The sequence below is a fragment of the Cyanistes caeruleus genome, chromosome 2 (genome assembly GCF_971803275.1).
Source record: "Cyanistes caeruleus chromosome 2, bCyaCae1.hap1.1, whole genome shotgun sequence".
NCBI classification, from domain to species: Eukaryota; Metazoa; Chordata; class Aves; order Passeriformes; family Paridae; genus Cyanistes; species Cyanistes caeruleus.
The window spans coordinates 99726394-99740169 of record NC_141702.1 but is presented as its reverse complement, the minus strand read 5'-3'; the positions used below and the strand labels follow the sequence as shown (position 1 = coordinate 99740169).

Sequence of the window (13776 nt, the reverse complement as noted above, 5' to 3'; positions counted from 1 at the left end):
ATTCCAGTTCAGTGACTGAAATATTCCAATTCAAGATGCTTATTCCAGACTTATGTGAAATTGTCACATTAGCGTCATTAATTTAAAAAAAATTAGGGTTTTTCTGTGTAAACTTGGCTATGCTACTGAACTGCATGCACTAAGGGGAAAAACGAGTTGAATGGGAATCCTGGGTGAAGCAAAGACTGCATAATTGTTTTTATGCCGGACCTTCTGCCTTTCACATAGGTGGGAAAGGGCCAGGGAAATGTCAGAGGTGGAAATCAGGGCAGCACAGTACTCCTGCAGAATTGCAGAGTGACTACCAACTGCAGCCAGGCTGAGAAATGGCCGGGGCTCAAGGCTGCTTTAAGATGGAAGTGCCCAGTTCTCCTGAAATCTTTCTATACCTGAGAGCCTCGGGATTACTACTGCATGTTTTGGGAGGAAGTGTTTTAATAGCTCCAAAGCAGCCTCTCCCCAAAGCTCTTACTGTGGGACAGGGCTGAGCTGGCTGTAAGGCTGCAGCCTTGCCATCCAAGGCAGCCTTTTCCCAGCAGTTTGGGGTGTGGATTATCGGAGTTCCCATGGCTGGAAGCCCTGCTCTGACACAGCTGAGCCACACAGGCTGTTTGGGAGCCTTTGCCGCCTCTGTGGCAGGCATGCCCTGCTACTACAGTTACAGAATTCAGCCTTTCAGAGGCAGTTTCATTTTAATTATTCTTTTTATTTAGTGCTTTAAAGAGCATTTATAAATAAGGGTTTCTGCATTGTTAAGGATGAGGATTTTTTCCCATTTCCCTTACACTGTTCTAGGATCACAAGCAAAACTTTAAAATAATCAGTGAGTTAATCAAACTGGTGTCATCTGAATCCTCAGGCAACACAAGGGACAGGAGAAAAGGTGACTTTTTACAGCACATGAGAAAAGATTGTTCCTTTTCTTTTATAATATGTGATTCTTTCTGTGAGGCATTGCAAGTGGTAAAGATATACAAATGATCACACTAGAAACAAAATATAAAGTCTCATACTTTTTAGTAATGTTGTATGTCACCCATTTTTTGATTTAATCTATTACAGTATTGTAATCAATAATTATTTTTTCTGTTGCAATAAGTCTTGTATTTTGAGAAAAAAGGGCACAAGGAAGAAAGAAAAAATTATCAATGAGTTTTGCAAAAGAGGAGAAATTTCCTTATTGCCATAATTCTGAATTGTCATGTATTCTGTAATCACTCAGTTTTTAAGTAATAATGTAAAAGTCAAGTCAAAGGCAGTCTACAGCAAAGAGGTCTTTAATTCAAGAGTCCCTTAAGGAATTAAATATTCTGAAAAGATGACATAGGCTCAATCAATACCTGCCTGAAAATATCATAATATATGGAGGTTAAATGGCATCATGCTGTGTGAAGAAATGCAAAGAAAGTATTTTCAGTATTGGCCTTATCTCTTTTTATTTAGAATAATAAAATCAGTTGAATGTTAAATCTTTACGTTTCTGTTTTGTGTTTGGAAAAAAAGTTGACAGTAGTCTGCCTTATGGTTTGTACCATCAGGTGTAGTTCAGAATTTAGTGATAAACTTCATTTCCTTTGAGTATTGATTAGAGACATGAGAAAATCATGAACTCCTTACATACATGGAAAAGCACTGAAACACCAATAGATATCACTGCTGGTGCTGTTGTGTTCATCAGTTGTCTTTCATTTGCATCTGGACACTTGGTGAAAATCTCAGCTCAAATCCTCCTCTGCGGAGCATCTCCACCACATGGGTAGGAGGAAGGTGTTAGCTCTGTGTTCCATTACTGCCAGCATTATTGTGTACCACCCTGGTTTTCCAGGTAGGTGACCGTACACAGGACAGATTACCTGCTTATATCTGTCCCCTGCAAGGTGTATTGACCACATTAGCTGGATTGCTGGATGTGATACAGGAGCTTTTCCATGTCCACTGCATACCACCAGAGTGCTTTCTTAAAAACCAGAGCAGAGGGAGGACTTCAGTTGTATTTATCACCCTGAAAGTATTTCAGTATTTCATACTGTGTGAATATTCAGCTATAGATAGATGTGATTTCATTGCCCTGCTAGTTCTGTTTTATTCTTCTGTGTGTGTTTAATGCTTACAGTGAGCACAGGGGTTTGATTCTTGGGAATACGCCAGACTACAAATTGATGACACAACCTCCACAGCTGGCTTACTGCACTAGGTCATGTTTTCTATGGCACACTCTGTGTAGAGACTTGGCAGAGCAGAGGATGTTGGTGAATTTGGTGAATATGATCTTAATTTAAGATAAATAACATAAAATCCCCTGTTCAATTACTGGGCTGTATATTGGGCCATGAGTTTCCAACAAATGAAAAGGAAGTGATAACAGCAGCCAATGCTGAATAACTACTTACAGGTGGTTCTTCCCTTCCTCCCCAGCTCTGTTTTCAAACTCAGTCCAGGGATTGTGAGTGCTGTATCAATGAGAGTAAGCAGAGATCACATATATGCTAAAGCAGTTTCTAAGAGAAAGTTGCTAGATTTCTTAGCTTTTCATGCAGCAGAAGTTTGCCTCTGTTTATATTCTAGATAGTGCACAGTAGTTTACTTTTGCAGTAGCAGTCCCAGTATGTTGGCTTTATCCTGTTGACTTTCTTGCCTTGACGTGGTCATTTACAGCAGGGCTAAGGCTGTCTTTTGGGATTACAGCTGACGGAGCAGGTCAAGGAAGGATAGAGAAGGCCTAAGAAAGGCAGATGGAGCTGGGTGGACAGAAAAGCGGAAAAGGTGGGAGGAGATGAATGGGGAAGAAGGAGAAACAAACTGGGCAAAAGAGAAGGACAGAGAATGTAGCAGAAGGGCAGAAATGGGAAAAAGGACAGTAGATAAAGTCAAAGGAGAGGAGATTAACAAAACAGAGGGGCAAAAAATTGCACAAGCATTTGGACCAAAGTGAGGGTGGAAGTGGACTGAAGGTGAGCAGACCTGTGTTAGTACAAATTGCAAATCATACCGGGCAATGACATAAACCATTCAAGGCAAAGATAAAAATAATAGCCTAATACTGGTTAAAAGTACAAATACTACAAAATCAACTATGGAGTGGCACTTCATGAAGTGGTACTGAGTTAAATAGTCCACGAGAAATATTCTGTGAAAGGAAAGTTAAATTGCATACCTTTGGCTTTTTCTTTTCTCAGTTCTTTCAGCTGCAGCTTCTGTTGCATGTCCTGCTTATTATCCTTCTTCAGGAGAATTTCCTGCTTTTGAGACTTGAATTTGGTAACAACTTTCCAATGTGCATCTCTTATTTTTGTGTAGATTACATTTTAGCAGTCTTCCGCTTTAGAATTTATTTTGCATTCCTCTCATGAATCCAAACAATTCAAAGCAAATGTAAAATAAACTCTCTCTCAGGTAGGTTTCTCACTGAAGTCACTAGGTCTTTTTCCTGATTAAGTAGATACAGATTCTGGTCTATTCTGAAATTCATATTAGGGACATAATTAACTGCTGATAGAACCTAGTAATCTAAGCAAGGCCCTAACACTAGAATGAAAAGGCGTTTACACTAAAAAGGAGCAGATGTACTTTGTTCTCATGTTCCAGGACTACATTTTGAATAAACTGATTTCACCTTGTATCTGAATCCTAAAGTGAAAAATGCCATCATCTACATGTCCAGCACAGGAGAGGTTGGATTGAATTTTTATATTTCTGTTCTGTCCTGATCTGTAAGAGCTGTGCTTTCACTCAAACTGAGGTATTGCAGACAGTGTTTTGGTAGCTCTGGATCATATTTTCAGAAAAATATTCTGCATAATTGCTTCAAAGTGTTTGGATATATTTTCAGTGAACATTTCATGCCAAACCCTATAAAGCACTTAATTCAGAGTGTGAATTTCCTGGGTACAGTGACACAGGAATAACAGAACAAAATGTGATGGAGTATTATTAACACTTTCAAAGCAGGACCTGCTGCATGCTCAAGGTGTAGTTCCATTAGATAGTGAATAGCTTAGAAGGCAATGAGGGAGCCCTCACAGTTACCTATATATCCATGCATAAAGCTTGCCATCTGATCATTCTTTTGAAATTATTTTCTGAGCTTACTTCCTACAAATAAAACCACTTTTAGTCTTCCTCTGGAAAAGGGTATTATGTAAAAAATACTCAAGGGAAATACTGCTGCAAATACTACTAGATGAAAATATTACATATTCCTTTCAGTTAATTCTTAATTTGGTAGTTTTGTTGCAGTTTGCTGCTCTACATTAAATCACTGCATTAACTTGAATATGTTAGTAGCTTTTTTATTTTCAGTTCTACCATGAGTAGCATTGTTGCCGTGTTTGTAAATTGAATCTACACTTTTCTATTTCAGTGTTTCCTCTGTGGTGTTGTATTTCTCTCTGTAAGTTTTTTTGGTTTTTTTCACTTCCTTGTTACAGTTCCATTTTTGTCCTCTAGTATTCCTCCAGACACTCATCAGCTTATTTTAGTTATTCTTCTGTTCCTTACGTGCACTATCTAATCAATAATCCTCCTCATTTGCTGCAGGATTTCCATGTTATTGTGCTTTCAGCTTCTGAGATGCTGTGTGATGGGATTCTGCCTTGGCTAGTGTGTGATTCTCTAAATTTGCTGTGTTTCAGATCATTACACTGACTTTAATTTTGATGTATTTGCATTTTACTCAGTTGTAGTCTAACTCTTTTCCCTTGATCAGTTAAATTACTATCTGTGCAGTGTTACATTTGTGCTACTGCTGAAAATACTAACTAAAGACTTATAATTGAAGTGCTATTTACAACTACTGACCTCCAGCTCGTTTCTGATTTCACTGTGATGTTGACCTTTTATAGATTGCACTGCTGTAAATCTTTGAAGGGATTCTTCTTGTCATCATATTTCTAGTAATTATGATTTGCATTGCATTAACACCTAGAAGCCTCTCCCACCTTACCCTTGTTGCATAAGATGACCTTTTTTATGCATTAATTCACATACAGGTAACAGAATACAGTTCTTTCTCTAAAGAATTTATGTTAAAATGAAGATTAATGCTTGCCTCTGTTTCCATTCTTTAAATATCAACCTTTGAATTAATGAAATTGCTCATAAAGGATTCTTATTCCTAGAAATTTTTTCTTGCTTTTATAACAAAATCAGAGTATTTTGAACTTTTCTAGGCTTTTAAAAAAAAATTAAATAAATAAAGATAATTTAAAATGTTTGAGAGCGGTCATGTTTGATTAAAATTTTCTCAGATTTTGCTTGTTGGGCAACAACATCAAAGAAAGCATTAAGTGAAATTTGGAGTGATGTTTCCTGTTTTTTCATGTTTCACCTCAGTATTGAGCAACACAGAAACTAACTTGCAGCTGATCCTCACACCAAGCAGCATTTGATTCTGTGAGTTTCAAAATTACAGTTTTATTTCTACTCTGGTAGCTATGCTTTGATAAGCTGATGCTGGTTGGATGTCATGCTTATTGTATGGTCTCCCAATGTACATAGTGGAAAACAGTTATGAATTCTGTTCATAGACTTGCTTAATAAATGAATTCGAGGCAGGTTACTAATTTTTTTATTGGCAGTATTGCTTAAACGTGTGTGTAAAGAGCTGGCTGTTGACTCTAATGACAGAGGATGCTCACAGATGTCCTCACCTGCATCTTCATATCTGGTGTCACCCTAATCTCTTATATGTTTTTCTGTGGCCTTCATTTTTTGTTTAGATAAATCTAGGTATGCAGACTAATCTGTTGCTTTTGAGTCTTGCCAAATTCTTAGATAACATGTGCCAATATTTTGAAGATTGTCCTAATTATGTTTCTATTTTCACTGTAAAAGTTGTAAAGCACCTGTGAAAAAACGTGTTTTTGCTTTGAACTTCTTCCTTTTTACCTTCCTTAAGTGATCTTTTTACTTCCCTTAAGTGGTCTTGGGTGTTGAGTGTATGTTGGAAAGCTTCTCTGTGCCCTAACTGCCTTTCCTAAGCAAACTCAAATGTTTGTATTATGTCCTCTTCCTTGTGCACTAATTGCATTAAACCAGTCTTTTTTACTTCATATGAAAGTATTTTCATGCCATGATCAATCTTGCCCTGAGCAGATTAGTTTTCTCTTAAAGAATTACATCATATAAATATAAAATCTTAAATGTATAAAGTAGGGTTTATTTATTTTTTCATGGTGTAAAAGAGTGATAGGACAGGTCTGGAATGGCCAGTTAATTCTGAACTGCACCTACTGATGTGCAGAGTAGTATTATTACAGATGGAGAATTTGCTCTTTAGGGAAATCTTGTGATGTTCTGCATAGTATGCAGTGTTTGGAGGAAGCTAAACTAATCCCCTCTTGGAAGTACTATTTTTTTCTCAAATGTCGGTAAATGCCTAGTCTCTAGGTAACTTTTCTGAATACATGTGGACATTCTGCTGATTTTGTATGTGTTAGGCTGTGGAGGACAAAACAGAAATGAATTTTTCAAACATTATTGAACTTTACACAAGCTATATTGGCCACCATTCTTCAGAAAGGAAGAATATGGAGGGAAGGTGGTTTAAGTGATGGCTCTCAGGTGACATACCCCAGTCATTGGCTGACTACAGACCCAAGGTCTCCTAATTCTGAATCTCTTGATTTAACCACTAGGTATTGCACTATTCCTGACAAAGCATCACTCTGTTAGTGAGGGGATAAAGTGCTACTAATACATCAAATCTTATCAAATGACTTTAAACTTATCTTGGCTTTCTTTTCACTAAGGCTTGCTGTAAATCTTTCCTGCTAGGGAGTACCAGGACTTGTGTCCTTGCTAAAAGGAGAAGATTGATTTACTGTATTCATATGGAACCAGCAGATTCCTATGAGTATGCAGTAATGAATTGGAGTATCCATAAGTTTTTTCCCCATGCAACACTTTGGGAGACCTTAAGACCTGGAATATGTTACAGAAATGCATTTGATGGAAACTTATAAATGTGTGTTTTCTGCATGGAATAACAGCATAACAAATCTTTTAGTATGAGCAGTATTCTTATTCTTCAAATAATCTAATTGATTGTTCATTGGGCTCAGTCAGGCAAAAGTGGAGGGAAACTTTGTACAGACATCATTAGTTTTTCTCCATTTAAAGATTAATCATGAAGAGCTCTGGCTCTTTAATTCTGTAATTTGTATATTTAATGGGCTGCTGCAGAATCTATGACAGTAATTAGCATAGCCTGAAAACTCATTAATACGCAACAACATGATTAATGCAGCATTAATGCAAACATGACTGAAGTTATTTGGGTTATGTAGTAAGAAGATTAAAGCTAAAATGTCCTGTTTGTTTTACCAGTAGTGGGTATAATGGGGTAGCAAGCAAAATAAGAAAAAACAGGTAGCAAATTAGTCATTTTAGTGCAAAAGGAACACTCAGATCTCATCAAGAGGATTTAGGATTTTGTTTGACAGTTGGTTTCCACAAGAAGTGTTGCATGTTTTCACCTTTCATTCACTCATCATACTCTGTGTTTATGCTTGCTCAACATTTTAGTTTGATTTAGCTTTTTGGCAGTTTGATGTATTAGGAATACCTAAAAATTTTTTTTTCATGATGTGTCATTCTGAGTAAAGTTAGACTTTTTCAAAATACAGAGCTTTTGTACAGTCTAATTTAGAAACCATGGTTTTTTGCTTCTCTTGGTTTTACTGTGATCACAAAAGAAAAGGGGGTCCAGTTAGTTTGGGAAAAAGTTTGGGAACTTTTTGTATGTGGATTTACACAAATGTATCTGTGTGTTTACATATGATATGTGCATATGTATATGACTTAAATATATATTTTATATTTTTAATTAAAAAACCAAAGCAACTTAAAAATGAAGAGGATTTACTTCATCAGTGGAATTACTAACTTAGTGTAATGTTAGTGATGATGAGCTTTGAAAATGTTTCCGAAAATGTTAAGGTAACAGTAATAGATGGAGCCTGATACTGTATGAAAAGCAACAATGGGTCTTGGACAGCTTTGGGAAGAAGACTTTCTGTCTTCTTCTCTCAATAAAATCCAGGAAACTTTAGGCCAACATGAAGTATGAAGAAGTCCTTGTATTCAGCAGAGGATCTTCATAAGTATGTCCAGGGAAGTGTCCTCCGAGTTTTTTATTTTCTTCCAATTTCACTGTCCATTAAGTGAAACTGCTTTGAAAACGGATTCATTTTTGTTAAGTTTTCCTTTTAATTTTTTTTTTTTCCTACAAGTGCATTTTCTTATATGTAAAAAAATTAATGAAATCTCTTTTTAGCTATTGCGATGGCATGATGTATTACTCTCACAAAGGGAATAGCAACAAAATGCTATGGAGGTATATAGCAACTGAGATTTTACTCTCCGTATCTACCCTCCCCCATTAAAAACAAATTTTGGTTTATAATTTCTGTGGGAAAATGTATTTTGAATAGGCAAGAGCATTTGTTCAGTCATAATGTTAAATAAACACTTAAGGTTTGTCATCCTGAAGGGACTGCTGAGAGCCTAATGCTGTAGTCAAAATTTTATGTACAATTTCTATTCATTTTAGTTGGCATTATGCACAAATAAGGCTCTCAGTGAGCATAAAGTGATCACTTTCTTTGCCAACAATTTTCTGTTCATTGGAATGTGCAATTATATAATTATTGAAACGATTTCATAAAACAATGTAAGTAGAATGGAAATGCAAATTCTGTTTCTACAACTGTGCAATTTTGGGAAAAATTCACTGGAAATGGATGTGCTTCACAGATTATGCAAAATTTGTTTCTGAAATTGCTTTGTGATTTTCAAGGTATTTGGCAGATTTCTTCTTTTTTTATTTTCCCAGTTGTAATGTACACTCCATTTATTTTCTTCCTAAGTCTACAAGGTAATTGTTCATAATATGCTAAGGTATTCCTGTTATTATCAATCTTATGCATATGGGTTGGGATTTGATGCATTTATGAAAATTAAGCTAAAACTAGTCTTGCTGATCACTGACAAAGTTGAAAATATTTTTTTTGACTATTCTTAGCACTTTTGGATAGAGTTGTTCATGTGATTATATGTAAGTTTTGGTGAAGGGTCTTGAGATTTTTGAGACATGTAGATAATTTCTTTGTATTTAATGAATGAAATAACTTCTACTTTTTACTTATTTTCAACTCTGAAAATCTAGTTTTAGAGAAATGTGCTTTAGAAGTGTTTTTGCTGAATGGCTGGGACAAAATTAATTTTTAAATAGATCACTCTGCTGAAATCCCTCAGCAGTGATTGCAAAAGATGATTTCAATTGTCTTGCCTCCCTGCCTACATTCTCCCCTCTACTTTTCTCCAAAAAGTCAAATGACAGTTTTTGAGACTTTAAACATTATTGTATTTTGAAATGCTTTTGACTTTTTTAAGACCCTTTTTTTTGTTCCATTTTTTTTTTTACTAAACTCAGTTCAGTTAATTTGGAAAGATTCGTTACAGCAAGTTGTTACCCTCTATATACTCAGTGAATGATTTCTTGGTCAGATAAAACCTATTATAAACTTTTTTATTTTGCAAGATAAAAAGGGCTTTTGCATTAGTCAGAAATGAATTTTATTGCTTTAATAATTATAAATTATTAGTATACGTTATGCTAATCTAGGAGCTGCTCTAATTGATTATTTTCCTGCTGACTGCCAACTGCTTCTTCTAAACTCAAAATAATCCCATGTTCTCTGTAAACTTGCCAGAAATACAGTCAGCATCTCAAGAGCACATTCCTGCCTCTTAAATACTTTTGTGCTGGTCTTGTAAATCATATTGAAGTGTTCTAGAAGAATTTGAATCCAGGTAATCAGAATTTGAAATGCTACTGAGGTTCTGAGCCTTGCTAATCTTACATAACAAAGAGGGGGTAGAAAAATCCCACCATATGCATTTTCTTTATTGGACAAAAAACTGTGTTATGGCACATCAAAAATTAGAGTAGTATTATATATTTTACTTGTAATGTAAGCCTGTTCCTGAAAGGGCCTCTCAAAGCTGTGTCCCTGCGGGGTAACGTGCTGATGTTGCATCTCATTTGAATGCCTTTGAAAATGCCTGCATTGGTCATGTTTCACAGCCTCATTCCCATTCTAACCTGGGTGTGCCATCTTTGAAACTAGGAAAAAATTAAATCCAGTCCCAATCCACTACTGCATAAATTGAAAGTATTTAGATCCTGACAGAAGGTTAGTCTGCCCTAATGCAATCTGGGATACTTGAAAACACTAATGCTAATAATGAGTAATTTATTTCACTTGTCCTTTTTATTACTGTCTAGTCTTCTTTTCATCTTTTATGTTTGCTATATACAATGCTTGTATTATTTTTTGTACAATGCCATTATAATTAAAGAAATTCAATTACAGAAATTAAATAAATTTCTTTATTTATAATTAAAAGAATTCTGACAGCTTTTCCAATTGCAACTATAATTTGAAATGGAATGAAAGAATTTATTTGAATGACATACATTAATGTTTAATCTGTAGTAGAATTTCCTGTTGGTTTTTATCCCAGAAATGATAACAAATTCTTGTGGAACGATCATTTGTGTCACATAAGCAGGCATGTTAGGAAAATTCTTGAGTTGCAATTCAAGATTCAGTTGATTAAAAGTACCTTCCTACTATGCCCCACAGATGGTCATGTTTTCCATCCAAGATTTAGTAGTGTGAGTAGTGTGGCTGAGATGCAGTTTCTGTATATGAAAAATCACAGAAGTAATTGTAATGTCACCACTTTATTTATGTTTCTATTTATATGTTATATATAACACTGAAATTAAGATTTTAGACATGCATACTGAAATAATAGACATGAGTCTTTGAGAAATTTGAAAAATGTCTCACTCTCCCCCCTAGGTATGAAAAAAAAAAGGAAAATATTTTGGTAATACAGTGTGGTTTTCAAGTTCTGTGAAACTTCTCAGATGTTGGAAGGAATGATTTGTCATTCCAAGTGAAGTAAATCCATTTCCAGTGTTCAGTGCCAATAAGAGAGAAAAAAGGCATGCATGTAGTTGCTAAAAGTCACAATGGGCTTGTGCATATGCTATGTATTGACCATGAGGTCCAGCATTAATTACTATGTTTTTGTGAAAAATATTAATTTCACAAGTTTTTTATCACACAGTGAAAATATTGTCTATGGGGCAGAAGTTTTAATATTTGGTTTATCTCTTGTTGTCACTTCTAGAAATGTGAGAAGTTATTAATATTGAACTTTCTTATCTCATGAGAAATTCAGAAGATCCTTGAACTTAAAGAGATAGAGTCCTTTTTTCAGTTCTTTAATAGGTGACAAATGAATTTGGAAGGAAGTAGCTGTTCCTGACTCACCAATAATTTCTATAAAGCTGTAGCTGTTCTACAAGCAGGACTCTTCAATACTCAAAGAAGAAGAAAGCTTCTGCATAACACTTGAAAACTTCTGTAATTACTGCAATTTTACTGCTATGAACCATTTAATTTATATTTTCTAACACAATATTATACAAGAATGGTGTTTTTGCAGAAACTCAATTTTTTTGTTTGTGTTTGTCCATCTGAATTAGGTGTGAGGAGGGATCCTCTGGTCTTCAGAAATGCCTTTTGGCAGCTTCATAAAAATACTGGCAGCTTGTTAAATTAACTGTGCTCCCCACTGCTGGAATTAGAAGCCATCAGTCTCAGCCTCTCCAGCAGATACTGCAGCTGGAAGTACCTGGAACCTCCCAGTTATTGCACGTGTTCATTTCTGAGCTAGGAAAATCTATGCTTTTCCTTAACTAGGGACACTGTTGGTTGAGTTTTTTTACACACAGTTCTGTGCAATTGCTTTTTGCAGGTGTTATAATAGCAGGACTGATTTTCATTGCCTTGCAAATGTTTTGTGTCTGTGACTGACTGCATCATGTGATTTACATGAAAACATTGTATGTGATGTATGATGGTAGAGAGGCCAAAGGATATTTTTTCGAGTATAGGTAATTAACAAGCATAATCTAACATGGAAGTGTGTCAAAATAATGGTTTTTTTGTTTGTTTGTTTGTTTTTTTCATAGAGGTGCTGTCTACAATATAAACTTTAGTCATTTATTGCTTTCTGCCTGATATAAAATAGGGAAAATACTGGATAATTTGAGAAAGTTGGGTAAAACCCAGTAACTTACCTTGTTCTGTAAAAGCACCCTTATACAGAAATGTAATTGAAGTGTATAGAAGAGGTGTGTGTTGCTATTACTGCATTTTCATTTCCCTTTGCAAAAAACTTGGTGCAGGAAAGGCATGGCTCTACCATACAAACAGGGATTTTATCAGAAACTAAATGGAAGACTATTGATAATGATCTGGAAAGTTCTTAATTAAGCTTCGTTCATCCATTCATATTTCCAATTTTTATTGTAAAACTACTTCTTTTCCAGGTGTTCTTTGTGCACTTAGATACGATGTTTATAAAAGAATATACATACAAATGAACACATACATGTATCTTTTGAAACCAAACCCCTACTATTCTTCATACAAATCCTTGCATGCAGAAACCTCATTTCTGCTTTACCTATAGAAATGTTAAGTTACAAGTGAAAATCTGCATCTTAAATGTCAACTATTAGAATAGTATGCTAATATCCCAATGATAATTTCTTAAGAAAGAAGTTGCTAGACAACATTAGTCACAATTGCATGTCTTTTTTTACAGATGAATAAGGGCTCACAGAAATTTCTTTCAAGGACTGCCTCAGTCTGGATTAGTAAAATTTCTCCTCCAATATCTAGCAAGGGTTTTAGGTGAACAGAACTTCCATGGTTTTGCTTTGCAATGCTGCTGGGGTTTTTAAAATGATATTTTATTTGTAAATTTTGTTATAACCTACAAGAACCACTTTTTGCATTAACCATCTACTTGATTTTTTCTAACCAGGTATTAAAATGAAATTTAGAACTCAGGAGCCTGATGGTTTGATGTTTTTCTCTGCCTCACCTGGCAATCAGGAGGAGTACATTGCACTGCAGCTGAGGAGTGGGCGTCCTTACTTTCTTTTTGATCCACAGGTACAACAAAAGACAGGATTGTTTAAAAATAGCTTATATCATTTACCTTTCTACTTTTTACATGCTTATCCTTGGTTGATTTTATGTTTGTTTTTGGGTTTTTGTTTGTTTGTTGTTTCTTTTTTTTAAATTTAATTGATACAAGCTAACTTCTCAGAACCCTTAGGTAACTAGAGATTTTGAGGAGAGAAAAACTGAAATACTAAATCTTTGCTCTTTTTATTGTTATGTATGCTACAATGTAAGACTTTTTGCTGCATTTTTATGGGTTGGATTTTTTGTCAGTGCCACTAAACAGCACTGCAGCTTAAATTACCAAGATTTCAAAGTTGTGCAGAACTAAGTTTTTAATTAGTTATTAAGTTTGTATATTGTTAGTCAATTTTTTTTAAGCCTCCCATCTTGAGACTAAGTGTTTTCCTACAGAGATCAGCATGTCACCGTTATGCAAAACCATAGAAAATGAGGGAAGTATCCACAAAATAAAAATGAAGCCACACGTGTTGCATTTCTGTTTGGGTATTTTGTGTTTTCTGTGCACCCCAAAACTGAATCTCCTTATGGAATTAAAAAACATTATGGCCTCACTTATATTTCATAAATATGCAAGAAACTGTAAATAATTATCAGATTTTCTATACCACCTTGTTAACCTTTGCCTCCTGAGCTCTGCCACAGTCACTCTGTGACCATGTGGAGGTGTTGTGCAGAAGTGAAAATCCTCTTAAGCTTT

At 35.2% G+C, this 13776-nt stretch overlaps 1 protein-coding gene across 7 annotated transcripts in view; it reads left to right on the top strand.

Annotated features, from left to right (window-relative positions):
• The window catches only part of USH2A (usherin), a 370627-nt gene that overhangs the window by 115729 nt on the left and 241122 nt on the right, over positions 1-13776 (top strand). For all 7 annotated transcript variants that reach the window (XR_015283723.1, XR_015283719.1, XR_015283720.1 and 4 more), the window contains exon 22: positions 12913-13043. Coding sequence is in view for 3 of the 7 variants with exons in the window: in XM_086878670.1 (XP_086734796.1) it covers positions 12913-13043 (131 nt within the window). In the remaining 4 variants the exon portion in view is untranslated. The remainder of the gene's footprint in view (positions 1-12912; positions 13044-13776) is intronic.